Source organism: Tachyglossus aculeatus, chromosome X1, assembly GCF_015852505.1.
Source record: "Tachyglossus aculeatus isolate mTacAcu1 chromosome X1, mTacAcu1.pri, whole genome shotgun sequence".
NCBI lineage: Eukaryota > Metazoa > Chordata > Mammalia > Monotremata > Tachyglossidae > Tachyglossus > Tachyglossus aculeatus.
This window is the reverse complement of record NC_052101.1, coordinates 94563113-94583982: the sequence shown is the minus strand read 5'-3', so window position 1 is coordinate 94583982 and position 20870 is coordinate 94563113. Positions and strand designations below refer to the sequence as shown.

The window sequence follows — 20870 nt, the reverse complement described above, 5'->3', positions numbered from 1 at the left end:
AGTCCTCCGCATCGATGATTTGGGGGGGTCTCTGGAGAACCCAGATCACAGCGGGACATAATATTAAATACATCTCTAGATCTATGAATAGGTATTAGATATGCATATTCAGGTTACACATTGTGCGTGTCCAGGGGGCCCACGGGAACCCCTACATCCACCCACCCAAATTGTATTTGTAACAAAATTTGGGACGATGTTTTTTTCCCCTCCTGGATCTGACCCGCCGGTCCCCCGCTTCCTCGACCTCCAGGGCTTGCTTCCCACCCCTAACTCTCGAACGCTTTCGTTTTTTTAAACCAAGAAGGAGCCCCCGTTTCCAGATGACAGTGGCCAAGCAGAAAATCGGACAACCCCGTCCCCATGAAAATTCGCTGGTTGGTAGAGAGTGTCCGGGGAGAAAACGTTTTATCTTAAGAATTAGTCCGGAGAAGTCAGAATCTGGGGGTTAGTCACCGTCTCCCAGTTACCCCATGGTCAACCCGGGGTTTCAATCTGTCGGGGAACACCGTCGGGAGTGATAACTCCTGCGTCCTGAATCTGGACTGTCCCTCGGCCGCTCGGGACCCTAGCTCCTCTCTGATGGACTAAGCTTTCGACTCCCGAAATAGGGAGGTGAGTCCCAACTATTCTCCTCTTCTCCAGGCCCTAAATTAGAGGCAGTTGCGAAGCTCCCCGCATCTCCCTCTCTCCGGATCAGGCCTGGATCCGGGCCCTGAATCTAGGCAGCCCCTGACGGGAGCCCGGGTTGCGGGGGAGGAGAAAGACAAGTTGGGGGGGGGGGAGCTCGGGTCCCTTAGCCCTCCTCCTCCTCCTCCCTCTCCCCTCCTCTTTTGTCACTCAGCCGAAGCTGCGGGGTTTGTTCTCCCCGGGAGTCCGGGCCGAGCTCGCAGCTTCTCTGCACCTGCCTGGTCTCGCAGCACTGCGGCCCGAGTCCCGTGCACCAGCTTTACCCGGCTTTGCATGATTTAAACCCCACTCTCTTTCTGTGCCCAGGCCGCACACGCACCGAGCAGCCCCCGCCTTCAAGGCAGCCGCCTTTGGGTTCTTTTTCTCCCTTCTCTTTCTCTTTATTCCCTTTTTGCTGTGGGGTACGAAGGGAGAGAGAAAAAGAGCCCTGTCCCGGCCCCCGCCTTCCCCCACCTCCTCCAGCGTTCGAGCCGGAATTCGCTTAGGGGATTTCAATAAGAATGAAGACGGCTCAGGACTTGGGAGTTGTGGGGGGGGGCGGGGGAGTGGAGGGCAGAGAAACCGCTAGAGAGGGGAAAACGGCAGCCAAAGTTACGTCTTGATTAAAGGGGATTTATATTTATTGTTCAGCAGTGCCAGTTGAAGTCCACTCCTTCCCCGCGCAGCACCTAGGGCAGGATGCTGTCGGACCCAGACGTGCATGCGTAGAGCACATCTTCAGGACTCCCTCCCACCCCGCGCCCCCAGGTTATGGTTAGTAGGGTCACCCCAATGTGCACATCACGTTCCCCAGATCCAGCTGCCCAACTGCCGAGTCCCGGCAGCATCCGCATACACGACAGTCCCGAAAACTCAAATAAAACAAAGGCCGGAGTACAGGGCCCCTCCCGCACTACTGTCCCGGAGGAACACGTCACTCTCAATCCCCGGGTGAAAAGCCCTCCTCACGGAGCCCGAAAAAGCTGACACTCCGTCCAGGTCCGTTTTCCCCCTAAAAACTGACCCCTTGGCATGCGCCCCTCGCCCAGGAGATCCGCAGGTTTCCCAGAATACACGTTACATCGGAAAAGCAATTCTTCCAAGAGCAGAAACATCTGGAAATTCACTATAGGGGCTATTGTTATTAGGGCAATATTCATAGGATTTTTATTTGTGTGATTAGCGGCATTATTGTATCTAACGGTGCTACTCATGCTCGAAAGAAGCCTCATTGGGAAGATGATTATTTTTACTGCCTTTACCCCGTACTCGGAGGGAGTGGTGTCTGTACCAGGCTGTCAGCGGGCAGGGAGTAGAGAGCAAAGGAGGTAGGAGCGCTGACTGGGTCCCGGCGGGAGGCCGGGTCCATGTCTCGCCCGTTGAGAAGCGGAGAGTCAGAGAGGGAAACCCAGCCAGGGTGACAGGGCTGAAGACCGTTCCATTAGCCTGATTGACAAATTGCAAACAAATTGCAGGTTAACAAAATGTATTTACAAGTTGTCAGGCGAATCCGAGGCGCGGGCCCCACCGAAGGGAAAGGGGAGGGGGGTGGGTGGGGGTTAGCAGGACTCCCGGAGAGGAAATCCCCGATAAACGGCCGAGGAAGGGCAGACCTGCGGGGGCTTCTTCCCGTATTTTAAAAGGATGAAACATTTGGTGATTTATGTGTCCCCTTTTAATGCAGCTTAAATAGGGCCCTTGCGGTTACGAGGGACCTGTCATTTTATAACCCTATTAGCTGCCATTAGCGGTGTCTTTGCAACGCGGGGCCCCGTAAGGGGATGGGGGAAGGAGAGAAGAGAGCGGGAGGAGGTGGGGGAAGGACCCCCGAGTCCGCAGGGCGCCCTCCGGTATCGGTTTTGCTCATGGGGAGGGGACCGTCGGGGTTCGGGCTGCAGGAAATCCTGCAGCGTTTCAGAGCCCCTGCAGGCAGCAAGTTTTTCGCCCGGGAGTGGGGGATCCGGTTTGGCTCCTGGAATATCTGGTGGGGCTAGGACCTTGGAGGTGCGGAGCGAGGTACGGAAGGAGAAGACAACGGGAGAAAGGAGACAAGAGAAGAGACCGCTTAAAACGAACCCGGAAGGAAGGGGGGGGGAGAGGGGGGGAGAGAGAGAGGGAGAGAGAGAGAGAGAGAGAGAGAGAGAAGGAGAGAGCGAGCGAGAGTTTATGTCTGACGCGTTATACGTGTTTCTATTTCTGTACCTGACGAGCCCAGCTTGCTGTGAGATTGGGGATTGCTGCGGCCGCGGAGAGCAGCTAAGTGCTGTTGCTGCTCCGTGTCCGTCCTGTCCCTCTCTATCCTTTACCCCTCTCTATCTGGAAACCCCAACTGGCACCGAAGCTCGGCCTTCTCCCTGCGTGGGGCAGGGGCTTCGCTGGAGACCACCAGCCCCCAGTGAGTATGGAGTGTTGATGATACTTTTGCTATTGATGGTGACAATGATAATGACGATAGCGGTAACAGGAGATAAGCCTGGACTTTGACCGAAATCTTAGCATCCGGTCAACGTCTCCCTAACCCAGGCCTTTTTGGAGTTAATCCAATCTCAATCCTCAATCTCTTTTTCTCTCTCTCTCTCTCTTTTCCTCTCCCTCTCTCCTCTCTTCCCTCCCTTTTGGATTGCTGCACCAATTAGTTGCACATAGGAAAAGGCGAGAAGAATAGGGTTACAAAGAGAGGAAAAACTTATGGTCCCCCTGGGGCTGGCTCAGGATGAGTGAAGTTTAAACAAAGAGGAAAGAGAATGGGGCTGCGAGCCGAACAATGCGTCTTCATTAACCCGGAGCGGGACTGGGCCGGTGCGTAAAGAGGGCGGCGGCGGGGTCGGTTCGAAGACCAGGGACTAGGGGTTGGGAGAAGCAGGAATCCGACAGCTAGTTTTCCTCCAGGTCGAGGAGCGCTCTCTGGGCTTCTGCTGCAATGAGGGGCAACTGAGCAACGTTTCGCTCTCGGGATGGCGACTTGACAAAGGCCTGGGGCTCTGGTTCCCCCCAAACGGGAAGCAGAGAGGGGTAGAGGAAAGAGAGATCGACCTTTGATGTCTCCCTAAATCGGAGGCCGGTACTGTACGGATGACGGGGAGCGCCCTGCCAGATTGCGGGGCGCCAAGGGGGCTATGCTGACCTCGACACAAACTGCAATAGGAATTAAACCCAAGATTCGTAGCCGATCAGCAAGGGAAATCTCGACGTTGTTAAGGGCCCCGCAGTTGGAAAATTTATTTCTGTTCAGGATTGATCGGATATTGTTTTAAAACTTCTGAATCTAGGGTAAAAACCTATATAAATTCAAGGTCCAGGCTTTGGTAAAATAAACAAATCTATAGGCATATGGGGGCATGCATGTCCATGGATACTGTAGACTTATATAATCGTGTTTTCATGTGCAACTTTTTTTCCCTACCATTCACAGAAACAGGTGTCTGACTACATTGTCATACTAACTGCATTGCTAAATCATTTTTCCTTAACTAATGTGACATCACTTGTCAATCAAATTAATGCAGCTCCATCCAAATCTCAAGCAACTTCTCAAAATTATAAAATATTCAAATGAACAAAAGCCAGTCAGTTGGGCTTCGTTTAAATGGATATATTAATTTTCCCCTTAGAATCAAGAAAAAATTGATCTAATAAAAGGCACCGGTGAAATGCCGCATTTTTCGTTTTCAAATGCGTATACCAATTCAGAAAAAAAATGCAAACTTGTAGACCGACTGTATAGGAAACTGTGACACAGGCATCCATTTCTCGCGAAGAAATGCACACCCAGGCAGACATAGAGGTATTTAAAAGTATAAATAGCGTGTATGCATTATTGCATACGATGCACTTGAGGCGTATGTGCGACACATAACGCACAGCGAATGTAATTTAATAGGATTCTGTTCCGGAGTTTATAATCGACTTCAGTATTTTCAAATGACAGCCCACTGGCTGCTCTCTCCCCGCTAATTGCCCTTTTTTTTTTTTGGCAATGTGGGATTTACAATCTCAGGCTTAATCCAGCAACACGGATGGGGAGACATCGTAAGCGGGCAGACAGACGAGCAAGCGGGTGTCCCGGGTCGCGGCGTAGACTGGGTCGGGTCCTTGCTCGCAGCTGCATCTGCAGAGGGAATCCCGGGCGGACGCTACGGGAGATAGGCTTCTTCAAGAGGCTTTCTCTCCAGAGAGGGCTTGAATGAAACCTGCAAATACGTTGTTTAACCAACCATGTGAAGCAGGGGGGATCAGCCCCAGAAAACTACCAAGCCTCCACCTCCTCCTTTGCCGAAAATCCTTGGGCTAGAGATTTTATGTTTCGATGGGCGATTTAATTAAATCAAATCTCCATCATGCAACTCCTAGGCGCCAGAAGAAGCTTCAGCAGCGAAGAGCCCAGGTTCCCCCCGACCACCATCTCACCTCCGATCGAAACACCCACGTCCCCCGGACAATTCAGAGGTGGATGTTCACTCCGCTCAGCGGACGGGGTGTTTGGCTCAAGGGGAGAGCAATCGCAGCGGTTTCAATTTTGATTGCGTCCCTTTAATTTCCACTTGGGAGAAAAGTAGGTTCTTAAATTGGCATATGTCAGGGCTCTCCGTTCAGACACTCCCTGCGTAAATCAGGGACCCGCACACACGTACTAGAAACACTGCACGGGCATTGGGATCAAGCAGCCGCGCCGGTGTGAGAAATAGGGCTGACACTATCCGTTTTCTCGGGAAGGAAAAATCGCTCGCCGCCAAGTCGTTTTTCTCCCCAGGATTTTTACTGAAGCGGAGGATTTCAAAAGTGGCGGGGCATGGAAGCCGGGTCCTCTCTCCAGGTGGCCCGGACTCCCTAGAGCTGTCACAGACAGTCCCACGGGCGAGCCAGCCCTCCTCGCTTCCTCCCTCCTGGGGCTAGTGTCCATTGGAGTCGGCGGAGCTGCAGGAATTTGGGGTCGCCAGGAGAAGCCGGGAACGGGGAAGGGAGCGCCGGCTGAGCCGGGGAGTTTTCCTCCTGGACTCTGGAGCCAGGCGCTCCCGGTGACCGAGTAATCTGAGCCGGGGACACGGGGAGAGGCGCCCGGCGGGCTGTATAGGGGGGCTGGAGGATCACCCCTATAAATCATGAGGTCTGATTCTTTTCTGCTACCACCACCACCACACACCCTCCCGCCCTTAATCATAAAAGTAAGGAAGAAAACCCAACCCGCGGGCGTTTTCCCCACTCTTTCCCAGACGATTTTTTATCACCTGCATGAAGCCAGGAGCCAGAAAGTCCCAAGCCCGCGCCCAAACTCCGACTCCTCGGTATTCACCTGGACCTTCCTGTTCCCGGGCCACGTCCGACCTCGCCTTCCAGATCCGAAGTGACTGGAGGTTCCAATTTGTTACGAAAATTCCTTCTCCAGAAGGCGCCGGCGTCGTTCTGTAGAGAATCCAAATAATTAAAAACAAATAACCCTCCCTCTGCCCCCCACCCCCACTGCCTGCCGACTGCCCCGAATCCCGTTCCCTCTCGCCCTCCTGGTGCTGGACTCGGCCGGCTCTGACCGGGGGGTCCGCCGAGTTGATGATCCTAAAATGGCCAGAAAACGTTTTCCAGACCGCGGCGTTTTAGCCCTCCTTCCCCTCCTCTCCCACACTCCCCTGCCGCGCCCCCCACTCCGCCCGCCTCCGGAGTTTCCCTTTTCTGTTTAGTTTTCGGTTCCAAAGCGTAGGGAGCTGGCGGTCGGCAGCGTAAGCTCCAAGTTCCTGCTTTTCCATTTTTTTGGGAGGGGGGGGGATTTCCCCTCCCCATTCAATTCTGGGGTGCGGACCCATTGGGGCCGAGCAGCTCGGAGAGGAGGGGGTTCTGGAGAGGAAGCTCTGCGAGATAAGACGGTGTGTGACTGTTCACCACTTCGCGGCCACCTAAATTACATCTGACGGTTTTTCCCGTTCCCCTCTCCATCCAGACCCGTTCCGTAAATCCTCATTGCAGGACGCCCCCATCCCATTGTATTTGAGGATGCGGGCAGTTGCGGGGTCCAGGCGAGATGCGGAGTCAGGCCCGTATCCAAGCTCGGAGGCTCCTGTGGTCCAGATCCGCTGGACTCCCACTTTTTAAAAGCATCTACACACAAACACCCCCAACGCCCCCGCCTCCCCCGGATTTCTTCGGGCGAGGACTAGTTCGGCGTGGAGTCTGGGGAAGAGACTCGGCGACTGCTAAAGGAGAGATGCGCGCAGCAATAGGCAGGTCCAAACCACAGTCCCCTCTCTCCTTTACCTGTGCAGACCTCCAGAGGGACCTCCTCCCCCACCCCTTCCCGTTAAAACAGACACACAGGGCCAAGTCGGTAGGCGCGCAAGCTCCCCGCTTCCCTCGAGGATCAAGGTGCAAAAAGCAAAATCAGAAAAAAAGAAATGTTTTGTCTCCGGCATGCCCGCCCCCTAACTTTCTCCGGGACTGTTATGTCTGAAGCGCGGACCGAACTGGGGGTGCCGGGAGAGGAGGGTGGGGTACAGGGGCCTTGGGTGAGCCCGTTGCCGGACCCCGGGCCCAAAAAGGGGCGAGAACGCTGGGGTGTGGGTTTTCTTTTTTTCCCTTTTCAGATTATTAAAAAGTTCATTTCCTGGCGAATTTGGCAGCGGCGGGTGACGTCAGGGGCCCGGCGTCGGAGTGGCGGGGCCGCCCGGCTCGGGAGAAGCCGCCTCCTGTTACCCAATTACCGACTGTCAATCCCCGCGGCCGCCCCCTCCCCTCCCTTCCCCTCCCCCCCGGCGAGGCGAGCCGGCCCCTGAGCCGGGCGCAGCCACACAAAGCCAATCCCTCCGCCCCCGCCCCCTCGGGGCATTCTCCTTCTCCCCCCCCCCCCGCCCCCCAACCCCGCCAGGACAGACCCCGCCACACTGGCCCCGGCCGGGCCCAGGGCCGAGCCAGCCCCCACCTGGATCCTGCCGTGAGCAAGGGGGAGGGGATGGCATGCCAATTTATTCTCCTTTTTCATTTTGATCTTTCAAATCTGATCGTTCCATTTTTCGATGGCGCGGGAATCTCTGGATGATGATACGATTAGAACAGACAAAAAAGAAAAGGCTGGGGATTGGAGCCCCCAGCACCGTCCGGGGTTCCTCTCCCTCCCCACGGATCCGCGCTGTCTCGATCCCGGCTTGGAACCTCTGTCTTGATGTGAGATCATTCTGTCGATAGGTAATTCACTAGTTTCAGGGGCAAGAAAATCCTGTTGTTCCCCTGGAACTGGCGGTTCTCGACTCCGCTTCTGTTCCCCATGTGAAAGTCGACTCGCTCAGACCTGTAGTTCCCGGATCCCCGTTTCCACCCTCTTGGGTGCCCGAGCTTTCGAGCGAAGCCCGGGTTATATCCGTGAGGTCGAGGCCGTCGTGTTCGGTCCACACTCGGCCTCTCAACACGTGCGGGTAGAGGCAGAACATGAGTATTTGGATTTTCGCCGCAGAGTTCGGTTCGAAACATTCATCGCGGCACACGATTCCTTCGCTAGAGCTCCTGGATCACCCCCAGGAGGTCCTTTGGGGAAACTTTGGGGTCCAGGTCCATTCTAAGTTTGGCTGGCCAGGGCAGCGGTATTTCAAAGGCAAGATCTGGGTCCAGAATCCCAGATTTGAAACGAGAAAAGTTCACTCAACAAATTTAAACAATAAGGTTCCTTTCCATGCAACATATCTTTAGCCCCGAGAGACTAAGATTAGTCTCCCCGGAAATTGCCCTCGCTCACTTCAGTTGCTCAAAAGTGACTGACCAGGTGGCTGACCCGGCTGCGTTGTGGGTATGTGTGTGCGCGTGTCTATGTATTTCAGAGGAGGTTGTGTGGGGGGCGGTATCCCCTTTTAACCGTCTCTGTTCCATTCCTTGGGGAGAGGGCCCGCGAGATCAATTACTGTTGCTTCAAACTTGAAGAAAAAAAAAGACTTTCCTCCTTGCCCTCCTCCTCCTCCTCCTCCTCCTCCTCCTCCTCCACAATGCACTCCTGTCCAGTCCGGATGAACCAGATTGAGGCGACAACTGCCTTTCCCAGCCGATTTAGCTGCGGCTTTCAATGGCTGAGATCTCGGGGACCCCCCCCCCCCCGCCCCCGATGATTCTCAGATCCTTCCCCTCCCTGGTACCACTCGTTTTCCACTCTCTGTTCCCCCAGCCTTTCCTTTCCATAGCAGAGAATCCTCTTCCCTGGGGCAAATTGCCTCCGCACCCCAAATTGGGGAACATCTGTATTTAACTTGGGAGTATGTGCATGTGGATATTGTTACACCACCCCAAAATGCCCATTTTCACCCCCCCCCCCTTTTCTAGCGGCAGCCGTTGTGGCGTCCCCCCTTCGCGCTGCGCTCCCCTCCCCTCTCCCCTCGCCCTTTCCCCGCCTTAACCTGGGTAAAAGAGGGAGGGGAGAAGAGGGAGGAGGGGGAAGCTGGAGAGGGGAGGTTCAACTCCCTTTGGCGGGTTCAGCTCTTCAAGTATTTGGAGTAAATTAGGAGACTGGAGTTTCTGGGGATTAGCCAATGACGGCTGGAGGCAGGGCGCCGGGCCCGCTGATTGGCTGTCTTCAGGTTCTTAGCCGTGCGCGTCCCCCTAGTTCATGTCTACTGAACTGAGTCCAGCTGGCGCCAGGGTTGATAGAGGATGCTTTGGGGATGTTACAAAAAAGACCAGAATAAGTGGAGTTTGCTTTCAGAGTAAGAACCTCCGTCCAGCCCTCCTCTCTCTTCTACTCTCCCTTTTCCCTTCTTGTGTTTACACTCTGCAAGCAGCCCTCATCGCCACCCTCCCTTCCCCGTACCCCATCCTTCGTCCCCAAACCTGCAACTCCCAGGAAGGCGATTGGGATTTAGGATTAAATTCACCCCGAGGAGCTATGTGAGTATGTTAGATCTCTCTTCCCCTCCCAACAGGGCTGGGGCTTTCCTTTCTCCCTCTTTCGCTCTTCGGGAAACGGTTTATGATTTATTTAAATTTCTCTCTCCGATCCTCCGCTAATTTTTTTTTTACATAATGCTTTTGTATTTTAAACTTCAGATTTGCTTTTCTTTCACTTTCAGCTTTCATCCTAAGCGGGTTTAGTTGTAGCGGCATTATTATTTTCATTTTAAGAAAGTTTACGTCGCTGGTTGTTTTTCCCCTGTAGAGGCTATCGTAATCAGAACGTCGGAGAACAGGCTTTTTATCTGGTTTGGGTCGGAAGGGGAGGACAGTGGAATATTTAGGCTTGTTGTTTTTTTCCTTTTTGGATTTGCCCATCATTTGGATATGTGCGGATTTCCCCACGGTCAGAACAGAGATGGGAAAGGGAGAGAACAAAACTGAGCCTGCCTGCCCGTCACTGCCCTCCGGGTACGGCACTAACCGGTGTGTCTTCTCCTCCACAGGTGGTGTGTGAGGGCCCAGGACTTCTCTCTCCGCCCCACAACCTTCTAGGGCCCACCGCGCTTCCGCCGCCGACCCTTTCTCCTGCAGTTCCCGAGACCCCCCATCAGATTCGCAGAATTTTCTTCCCCCTTCTCTCTCTGTTAAAACACCCCTCCCCCTTCCTTCCTCCCCACTCCCAGTGATCGCTGATTTAAGCCGAGGAGGCGGCGGAGAAGAGGGGTGGACTGTGGAGGGCGGGGAGGGGGTGACGCTATGGAAGTGGCAACCGATCAACCCCGTTGGATGGCCCACCACGCCGTACTGAACGGGCAGCACCCTGACTCACACCACCCGGGCTTAGCGCACAACTACATGGAGCCGGCACAGCTGCTGCCTCCGGACGAGGTGGACGTCTTCTTCAATCATTTGGACTCCCAAGGCAACCCCTACTACGCGAACTCGGCGCACGCCCGGGCCCGGGTCTCCTACAGCCAGGCTCACGGTAACTCAGACCGCTTCCTTCGCTCCCCGCCGCGGGCTTCCCGGCGCCGGAGGGGAGGGGGGTGGGCAGGGGAAGGGCGGAGAACGGGGGGCGGGAGGGGGGACCAGGGCCGGGGAAAGATGGGACTCTGGGCGGCTTTTTCGTTGGTTTCCCTGACGAGGTCGGGGGGAGGGGTAGGAGAGAGGGAAGTGAAGACGCGATTTAACCCTAGAAAGAAAGAGGGGTGAGGTGGGGGGGGGGGGGGAAGCGCAGAACAAGAAATGAGGCACGTCCGCTTCCCGGATGTGAAATCAAAACGACTCTAAATCGCTAATAATTCGGGGGCTGGGCGGCCGGAGCGAGCCGCGGGGCTTGGGGGAAGTTGGGGGACTCGGTCTGCCCAGGTTCTTCCCTCGTCTGCCTCCTTGCACTGCTGAACTGGCTGCCCGACCGCTCCTCCTTGGTAGACTTTATCTGGGGTTGTTCCGGGAGGGTCAAGAAAACAGTAGGCCTTCCGGGGGTCAGTCAGATACCCCCCACTCCCAGCCCCCCGCTCCCTCGCGCGCTCTGCTGTTGTCCGTCCTGCCTACACTGCGCCCGGGGGTTGAGGGCTAGCCGTTTTAGGTTGCAGCCCACCTCGGGAGAGGGAGGCAGGTAAAGCCGGGCCTCGGGCCGGGGTGGGGGTTGTCTACCGGCTCCCTTCCTCCCCTTCCTCCCTCTCCCTCCCCGCAGGCTCTTTTTTTCAGTTCCTTGGACCCCTGGAGATTCCATTCTCCCGGCCCCGACTCTTCCCCAGCCCCTCCAGGACTCGCCTGCGGGGGTCGGGGAGAGGAGAGAGAGAAGGGCAGGGACGGGGGGCGGGGGACAGGGGACTCTTCTCCCCCCGAGACTCCATACCGCTGACTGGTCCCCTCTCTGCAGCGCGCCTGACCGGTGGCCAGATGTGCCGGCCTCACCTCCTGCACAGCCCCGGGATCCCCTGGCTGGACAGCGGCAAAGCAGCTCTGTCGGCGGCGGCAGCGCACCACCACAATCCCTGGACGGTGAGCCCCTTCTCCAAGGCGCCCCTGCACCCATCGGCAGCCGGGGCCCCTGGTGCCCTCTCTGTTTACCCGGGCGGCGGCAGCAGCGCTAGCAGCGGCGGCTCCGTGTCCTCGCTCACCCCGGCCTCCCACTCGGGGTCGCACCTCTTCGGCTTCCCCCCGACCCCTCCTAAGGAGGTGTCCCCGGACCCTAGCGCCACCAGCGCTGCCTCACCCGCCTCCTCGTCGGCCGGGGGGACCCGGCCCGAGGAGAAGGACGCTATTAAGTACCAGGTGTCACTATCGGACGGGATGAAGATGGAGAGTGCCAGCCCCCTGCGGACCAGTTTGGCTTCTATGGGCACGCAGCCCTCCACCCACCACCCTATTCCCACCTATCCCTCCTACGTGCCGGCTGCCCACGAGTACAGCGGCAGTCTCTTCCACCCGGGTGGCTTCCTGGGCGGCCCTGCCTCCAGTTTCACCCCCAAACAACGGAGCAAAGCCCGGTCCTGCTCAGGTAAGAAGCGTCGCCCCCCGCCACCTTTTCCCTCGCCGTCCTGTTTCGGGGTCAACTGATGGGGAGTAGGGGAATCCAAGGATTTCTGTTCCAAGAGGATTTCCTTGAAGAGAGGGGATGTCTGGCAGCTGGGGCGTTAGGACCCGGAGCTAGTTGCAGTCAGAACTCAGTCCTTGCCCTTCCAAGGTTGAGGATAGTGGACAGTTTTTTTTGGGGGGGGGGGAGTGGTGCTTGGACTCAGTGCTGCGACCACCACCCCTTCCCCATTTCCTCCCCCTCAGCCTCAGACCCCGCTAGAGTTGTGTGTGCGTGTAGTTTGGGGAGGGAGTGGAGACGATAGATTTTGTTCTGGTAGTGGGTCAGGTCCCTAGGTGAGCAACCTTGGGGCACAGGACCCGTGATTTCAAGTTTCCCGCCCCATCTCTAGGGTGGTGGCGGTGGGAACAGGGAGGCTTCTTCCTAAAGACAAACTATTTTGCCAAAGAGAAACTGGCTGGGCCACTCAACCAAGGCCGGGAGAGGGCGGATTACCTTGGTGCAAAAAAATGCCCAGCAATTTACTTCAACCCCAGAGACCGGATCTTTCCCTCCGGTGGCGACCTAGATCCCAAATCCCCAAATCGGGACCCAAGGTCCCGTGCCCACAGTGCCCACGCCGCTCACGATACTCCACGACCCTGCACTCCTGGCCTTAGGGTGACTTCAGACCAATCTTCTGTAAAGAACTCATTTAAAGCCCCCCAAATATACATGTGAACAATGTCGACAGAGAGGGTGTTTTACGTATGTGTGTGTGTGTGTGTGTGTGTGTGTGTGTGTGTGTGTGTGTCCCAAGTCATCTCGTTGCTCTAGCCGTCCCAATCTAGCAGCGGAAGGGTAGGTCGAGATCCAACCCTTTCACTCCATTTCAGGCTCGGGCAGAGGGAAGGGGTTACTTTTTTCCAATTCTTATTAAAATAAATAAACCCTGAGGCCCGGGTTTAATGGCGGTTAAAGCAAATCCCCCCCCCCCCCAACACACACACACACACACACACACACATACACACACACACACACACATGTTCCCTCTCGACCCAGCCCCCTCCCAAATTCCACCGGCCAGATCAAGCTGGACATTAAGAAAGTGGAGGACCCTGGCCCCTGGCCGAGTTGTTTGCGGAGGTCTTCTCAGGGGCAGGGCTCTCCTCCCCACCCAATTCCCAATTCTGCCCCCCACCCCCACCCCCCCTCGAGCCTGGCGCTGCGGCGAGTTCGTGACTACGCCAGGTTTCTGTAGGAAAAACAAGACTCAGGACACAGCGACTCCTGTAGCTTCCTGCCCGTGTAGAGACGGAGAGGCCCGGCCAGCGCCCCTGGTTTCTCATCCCCTACCCTCTAGACGATATTGTTTCTCTTAAAGCGCGGAGAGGTTGTGTTGTAGGGGGGGAGGAAATGAGGCGTGTGTGTGTGTTTTTATGCATGCATTAAAAAACCTCTCCCTCGCTAAACCGAAGTGAGGGGAGCCGCTGACCCTCCCAGTAAAGAGGCTTTCCCAGCTCCGATGCTGTGCCCAATTTGCCTAAACTGTATTTTCCAATCAATCAATCAATCGCATTTATTGAGCGCTGACTGTGTGCAGAGCACTGTACTAAGCGCTTGGGAAGTACAAGTCGGCAACACATAGAGACAGTCAGCGTTTTCCCCATGGCTCTCTGAGCGGCCGCAGACCAACCCCACATAGGGTCACCCTGATCCTAACCCGAGGCAGAAGTGCCAGGCTCCAAAGCCCTTCGGAACCCCAAGATCTGCCCGTTTGCAAATGAAATGAAATGCAAATGGAAATGCCCAGAGCAGGAGAGGTCCCAAACCTCTTTGGGTCTTTTGATTGTTGCCGCCTCGATAGTTCCTCCTCAGACAAACCCATTTCGCTAGGGTCTCCATCTCTCAATCTCACACCTAGTTGCAGAATAGTGCAGGTTTACTGGGCAGTTATTTTTAGCTTTTCCTATTTCGTTTTTTCCATTTTTGTCCAGATAAAGTTCCAGGTAATTTGACTGTCAATTCAAGGTTGTTTGGGACAACAACGAAGTAAAGGGAAACAAAATAAAATAGCTAGATATAGAGTTGCAGTATGGTGTGGAAGGGGAATGAGGAGGAAGGAGAAAAATGGATGACAGTAAACATGCGCTTTTCAATACATGAAACAGGTTGCTATGCGAATGTAGAGTTGTCTGGAATAAAATATTCATTTACAGATGTTTGTTTTACCCACAGTCATGATTACTTGTTGAATTTGGGCTCAACAAATCCTTGCATTTGCCTGAAATACCTTGATAATTGAGTAAAACATGGGGTTTCCACCTGGATTATTTTGATCCTAGACCAACTTTAGAGCTCCCTTGGTGTGGTGTAGGCTGGGCCTATAGGGGCCCAGTGTCTGTCAAATAATAATAGAAATATTAAGGAATCTCCAGAGCAGGCAGCAGGCGTGTTGCATGCTCCATCTGGCTGTTGTGTTGCTGTTTGACTCTGTGAATAATGCACTGTTTTGATTTTTGGAAAATGCCTAAAGGACAATGCAAAAAGCTTTTATGAATTTGTTTTTAAAGAAAGAAATCCGGTTTCTTCGTGTTTCCATTTAGAAGGCAGAGAGTGTGTGAACTGTGGAGCCACTGCCACCCCTCTCTGGAGAAGAGACGGCACGGGGCATTATCTGTGTAACGCCTGCGGGCTCTACCACAAAATGAACGGTCAAAATCGACCTCTCATTAAACCAAAACGAAGACTGGTAGGTGTCTCTGTACTGTTTGGAACTACACTTCACGCACCCAGGGGTTACAGGAGGGAGAGGGGCGATGGAGAGTGTTTCATTGCCTTTCTGCTCCAGAAGGGTGTGTGTGTGTGTATGTGTGTGTGTGGAAGGGGGATTTAGGTAGGGAAAGGTAGGGAAGGGATGTATTCATTTTTGGATTGTATGAAAAGTTTGTGTCGCCTAAGGTTCTAACACAACCTGGGTGCAATTTTGAGCTGCCAGGGAATATAGTGAATATAGACTAGGACTCCAGTTTATAGTCCTACTGGAAATGGAAAATCTCTGTGTGTAGGCTGAAGAGTAGGTGCATTTTTTTAAAAAAATGTAACTGTGGCCAGATGACTTGTTGTCTTCATTTCTTTGATGTCTTGGGAGCAGTTCAGATGAGCTCTGTAGGAAGCATCAGGCCTGGAAGAGTTAAAATGATTAGCACCTCCACAAGTACTTAAAGACAAGATGAGTCAAACTCACTTCCATCTTTTTTTTTTTTTTAAACAAGGTCATAAAGTAATTTTCACTTGGATAGCTTAGGGCAGTGTTAACTCTGGTTCCCCTTCTCAGACAATCCCTAATGCTTATAAAAAAAAAAAACCACTAAAAAAACCCCCTCTCTTTATTATTTTTCCATGGAGTCACCCATACTGTGTATTTTCATTTGAGTGATTAAAAAAAATGCCCTTTCTAAGCTTATGGCAGTAGTTTCCTATCCGGATATCTGTGGGTTGAAGATAAGGAAACTTGGTGTATCTGTTTCCTGACTCTAAAAGCTTTTGAGAGTGTCTCTTCGGCCAGGGCCTGCCACTCGGGTCTGCTGTTTTGAAATTTCTAATACTCTCCGCACTACAAATAATGCGTAAAATGCTAAGAATAATAAATATATTTTTTCAGAGCGATGTGATTTATGAGGCCTAAATCGTTTGCCGTTTAGGGTGCATTTTTTTACTGGAGCTGGGGGTGGTAGAAGGAGGGGGAGCGGAGAAAGTGGCTGCGGAGTTGGCAGGAGACATGGTCTGAATTCTCTGATGTGAGGACCGGAGAGACAGGGTTTCAGTAGTGAGTCAGAATTCCAGCTATGCAACTGCTTAATTACGCGGCTCTTCCTTCTAAAGGGACTGACACCTATAGAAAAACGTTAAGACAACAATGTAACATTATCATCTCAAAGCTGAGGTGCTAGCCAGACTGACTAGGACAGCAGCAGCAGCAGCGAAGACAGCATAGTTTAGTATCAAGAAGTCATCTCAAGTATGCAAACGTGGCTCCAGCGTTCCCCACCTTCTAGAGTGTCTGAAGATTACAGCACTTGGGTCACTGAAAGGTGTTGGGGGAACTCGTTCTGTCAGTTTTTCTCTCTGCCTGTGGTTTGCTTGTCTGGGGAGTTCGAAGAAAGTTGGAGGGGGGTGGGTGGAGGGAAGAACTCTGTTAGGAGATATTTATTCACCTGCACTAAATCTTCAGAGCTGGAGATGCGAAAGATCTATTTGATTATCCAGTTTGTCTTTCTTACCTCATTCTCTTTAACCAGTTGAATTCCTGTTTTTTATGTCCTTCTATTTCTCCATCCCATCCCTCTTCTGGACAAGTGTTTTCTTCAGGAGCTACATAGATAGTGGTCATTTATTGGTACTCCCCAATGTCACAGGGTCCTACAGTAGCTGGGACACATGCTAATACTTACTAAGAGCCTACAGTGTTCTGGGTTCCCAGTCTTTCTCCTCAAGGAGCTGCCATTCTAAGGCTCAGCCCTCTGAGGAAATAAGATAACTTTTTGGCTCTCAGAGAAAGCTGCCCCATTCCTTTGGCCATCTCCCAGTTCACTAGCCATTGGTTTCTGTCTTGGGGTGGTGGGGGTGTTAGCGTGCAGGATAAAGGGAAAGGATGAGGGAACACCCATCCCTTTTGGTAACCACCTCTGACCACCGCCCACCTTGTAGATTTTGGACTTTGGCTGAAGTCCTCTGAGAGGAGGGGCCTGTAGAAACTAGTCAAGTTCAGATGTAATAAGAAAATACTTCTGAAGAGCAATTTGGAATTCTCCTCCTGGAACACAAAGCCTGGTATCCTTCCAGCGATTCACAGGGATGCGACTCCCCCCACCACCCGACACTGGCTCTGATGCTCTTCACATGTTCTTGAAGCACTGAATCAGGACTTCTAAGTTTGAAGTGGTCCCGGAGGAAGGGAAGACCATATCTTGGAGTTTGTTATGTGGGACCTCCCCACCTGGGATGTTGATATTTTCCCTTTGGCCTTGGGAATCTTGGGGGCAAGGAGAATGGCCCAGGCCAGTATTGTTTTTTTCATCAGCAAATGTAAGATGTAAAACTGGGACCAAAGAGTCTGTGGCTGTGGGGCCAAGGGGAACAGCAGTTTTGCAAAGCTGGGAGTTGACCTCATATTTTTCCTTGTTCACGGGAATGGATATTGAGTCTGCAGTTCCCTAAGCTGCATAGCTGGATTGCCTGGCATGGCACCTTGTGGGTTTCCTTCATTTCCTTCTCTCTCATTTTCTTCTAATTAGTCAGCGGCCAGAAGAGCAGGGACCTGTTGTGCCAATTGCCAGACCACCACCACTACCTTATGGAGACGCAACGCAAATGGGGATCCTGTTTGCAATGCTTGTGGACTTTACTACAAATTGCACAATGTGAGTGTGGCCCTCCCTGCCCCCTCTCTCCTTCCTTCCCTCCCCGCCCCCCACCCCGCAACCTTACAGGGTTGATGTCTTTCCTGCCCCTGGGAGCTAGCCTTTTTTTATTGGTTTCAGTGTGTTGTTTCTTCTCCTCCTCCTCTCACTGTGGTCCCTCCCCCCCCCTCCCCCCCCCCCCCCCCAAGGGATTCCCAGTCTTTCTTTGTTGGCATAGTGATGCGGAGTTCCCCTGACATGACAATGTCTCCCGCTTGGCTTGGGAAGCTGGGGCAAAACAGGCAAAGTGAATGACTGCACCGAGTCTCCTCCCCAAAACTGCCATCCCTCCCCCAGGCCCTCTGCCCTGCCTCACCCTCCCTCCCACCGATCCCTACTCTCCCCTGAAATTGAGATCAGTGCAAAAGATTAACCCCAGAGGGTCTTCCTGAAGGCAGAACTCTCCTCTTTATTAGAGCCAAATGGGTGGGGGGGCAGAGGAGCAAGACAGGAGAGGACTCTATGCCCAGAAGAGCAGGATTGAGACTTGCTGGGGCAGGGGGGAAAGAGTTCTTGAAAGGGGCTAGGAGTTGGAATCATGGGGGAGGGGGCTTTCCTGACCTGAGCTGGTTCCTACTTGCTTTGTGTAGACAAAGTCAGATTATGTTAGAAACCTTTCCATTAGGAAGAGGGAATGAGAGGGAGTATTGGGAATAGGCGCTCCCAGAAAATAGGTTCATGGATTAAAAAATCTCCAGGAGGATTGAATGTCTCGTCTGGGAGGTGTGGACGGTTAGGGAACGGGGGGAAGGGGTACTCAGGCAGAGTCTTGTTGGCTCAAGGATGTGACCCTGATCTACTGGCACCTGATCTTCTCCTTTCTTGCAGGTGAACAGGCCCCTGACAATGAAGAAAGAAGGCATCCAGACCAGGAATAGGAAGATGTCTAGCAAGTCGAAGAAGAGCAAGAAAGGGTCAGAATGCTTTGAGGAACTGTCCAAATGTATGCAGGAGAAATCCTCCCCCTTCAGTGCTGCTGCACTGGCCAGCCACATGGCTCCCATGGGGCACTTGCCCCCCTTTAGTCACTCGGGACACATCCTGCCCACCCCCACTCCCATCCACCCTTCTTCCAGCATTTCTTTTGGACACCCACACCCATCCAGCATGGTGACGGCTATGGGATAAGACCCCAGCCAGAGACTGAAGATCACGGGGTTCGGGGTTTGGTCCAACACGACACCAAGGAAAGAAAGGAGGATGTTGGGGTGGGGAGGGAGAAGACAAGATGGGAGAGTGGGGAGAGGGCACCTTGGCTCCAGAGTGGTCTGAAACTCTCAGTGCTGGACTCAGAAGCATGTAGTGATGGGTCTTTGATTAAAATTGTTTATAGGTGCCTCAGTGCACTGGGCCCCCTTGGGTTTAAAGAAAAAAGAAGAAATAGTCTGGTCCCTGCTGGTCCAGCATGCAGCAAAGGCAGTGAGAAGCTGTAGAAGGCAGATGGATAGGGCTTTCCTTTCTCTCGTTATTACTGTGAATATTGTCAAAGTGACTGAACAGTCTCACCCTGGCTCCAGACAGGTAGCTCAGGCCAGATTTCTATTGCGGACTATTGCTTGGAAGAAAAGGGCAACGTTATAAAAAAAAGTAAGCCTTAACTTCAGAGGAAAAAAATTCATTATTTATTTTGCTCTGATATCCCCAAAAAGAGCTACAAACTTTGCATGAGCTTGGGCCAGTTTTAGAAATGTTCGCTTTCGTAGGAAGCTCAGTTAAAGCAATGCCAAACAGCTGGATGCTCCCTTGTTCCTGTTCTTTTTAATGTTCTGTCACAAACATTCACGAGAGATACAAAAGCGGAAAACCCTCAAGCTGCTTGCTGGCTGGATGGCAGGGTTATCTCAGCCCCAGAATTTGCCCTGAGTCCAGCATTCCTTCTCTTCCTCACATGCAATCTTTTATGAATCTGTAAGCACAAGGCATTAATTCATTCATTCAAGGTAACAGCAGAAACCACTGGAGAGCAGGCTGAGAGACATTATCCCAAACTGGCTAAAGTGGGGATTCCACCATCTTTGTTTCCAAAAAACTCTGGAAATCTCTCAGAATGCAGTCTAAGCTTTTATCAAGTCTCTTTTGGAGGGATACTTGTCTCTGAGGGCCCAGCCTTCTTGTTGCAATGAACTTAAGGGTCCTCTGGCTAAGACCATCTGTCCTGAAGACCAAAATGTCTATCTGCTGTGAGGGACCAGCCCAGAGCAGGGTTGGGACTTGGGAGGATAAGACCAGAGCAAGAGAAGGGTAGAACTTGCTAATGAATGGGAAAAGACAATCAGTTCAGCTTCAGACAAACTTAGAAACCTAGGTCCAACAGGTGCTGTCAAGGCAATAGGTTAGAGGAAGGAAATATCTTGGGGAGAGTGGGCAAAGGGAGGTGATTCCCGTAGCATACTTTTTTTATTTCAAGGGAAGAAAAAAAAATCCAAAAAAAATTTCCAATTATTAAACCATATCGTGCATAAACAATTGAAACTAAAGCTATTGCAGGTGTGATGTGTATCCTATTGATTGTTATGATCTGATGCCTCTCCTGAGCATATGTTCCAGTATAACATAAGATGTACATATTTAGCTAGTCTTCTGATGAAAATCCCCTCTGGGCTACGGGGATCGATTACGTAAAAACTGCATAAGCTTAACTCTGTGATGAGTTGTTTGTTTGTTTTTTTTTAATTTAAAATTTTTTGGAACAAGCCAATTATATCTTACTGCAAAAGTAATGTTAAAAATAAATAAAAAAATAAAAAAGATGTACATTAATTTTTTTCTGAATATATAATTCAAAACCATTTGATACAGAACAGAGAGCCAAGATCCACCAGGAAAACTGCTTTAAATATTCTTTTTTTCTGGTCTGTGTAGGCAAGGAGCTGCACTTTGTAAAGAAATGAACACAAAAGAAAGGGGTTAGGGTGGGGTGGGGGGGGAAGGTGGTTGGGAGAAATTGTAAAGTTGTTCATCTACTGAGTTGAAATTTGGTCCTTTCATTGTTTTTGACTTTTACTATGGTACAGCTGTACATTATTTGTACCGAACTTAAATTCTGTAAGCAGGGGTTGGGGTGGGATGGGAAAGTAGGACAGTGAGGGAGCAGAAGGAATTGTACTGATACAGTTGACAAAGTGCAATATATTGTCAGTCACTGCAGCGTAGGCAACGCCAGTCAGGATTTAAATTATTTTGTACTTGTATCAGCATAAGAAAAATCTGCAGTATTTTCTGTTTATTTTTTATTTTGCTTGTTTATTTTGGATTAGTGAACTAAGTTATTGTTAATTATGTACAACATTTATATATTGTCTGTAAAAAATTGTATGCTATCCTCATACTCCTTCAAGGTGAATACTGCTAAGAATAATAAA

At 52.1% G+C, this 20870-nt stretch overlaps 1 protein-coding gene and 1 pseudogene across 4 annotated transcripts; one reads left to right on the top strand and one right to left on the bottom strand.

Annotated features, from left to right (window-relative positions):
- The first annotated feature begins 2969 nt into the window (after nt 1-2969).
- On the top strand, nt 2970-20197 carry GATA2 (GATA binding protein 2). Of its 4 annotated transcripts, none has more exons than XM_038740771.1 (6): nt 2970-3064; nt 10026-10507; nt 11408-12028; nt 14620-14798; nt 17344-17469; nt 18337-20197. In XM_038740771.1, the coding sequence occupies exons 2-6, from the start codon at nt 10279-10281 to the stop codon at nt 18634-18636; spliced, it is 1455 nt and encodes a 484-aa protein (XP_038596699.1). In that variant the 5' UTR covers nt 2970-3064; nt 10026-10278; the 3' UTR covers nt 18637-20197. The 4 variants fall into 4 exon arrangements, with proteins under 4 accessions (XP_038596699.1, XP_038596700.1, XP_038596701.1 ...); XM_038740772.1 differs by lacking the exon at nt 2970-3064 and adding an exon at nt 9270-9335; XM_038740773.1 differs by lacking the exon at nt 2970-3064 and adding an exon at nt 9321-9516 and having other exon boundaries at nt 14653-14798.
- Nucleotides 4589-6642, bottom strand: LOC119919953 (annotated as a pseudogene).
- Nucleotides 20198-20870: the final 673 nt, after the last annotated feature.

Coding starts and splice junctions, on each gene's coding strand:
- GATA2 (XM_038740771.1), top strand. CDS start 10,279: ATGGAAGTGGCAACCGATCAACCCCGTTGGATGGCCCACCACGCCGTA. Junction 10,508..11,407: donor CTCCTACAGCCAGGCTCACG/GTAACTCAGACC, acceptor CCCTCTCTGCAG/CGCGCCTGACCGGTGGCCAG. Junction 17,470..18,336: donor TTTACTACAAATTGCACAAT/GTGAGTGTGGCC, acceptor CCTTTCTTGCAG/GTGAACAGGCCCCTGACAAT.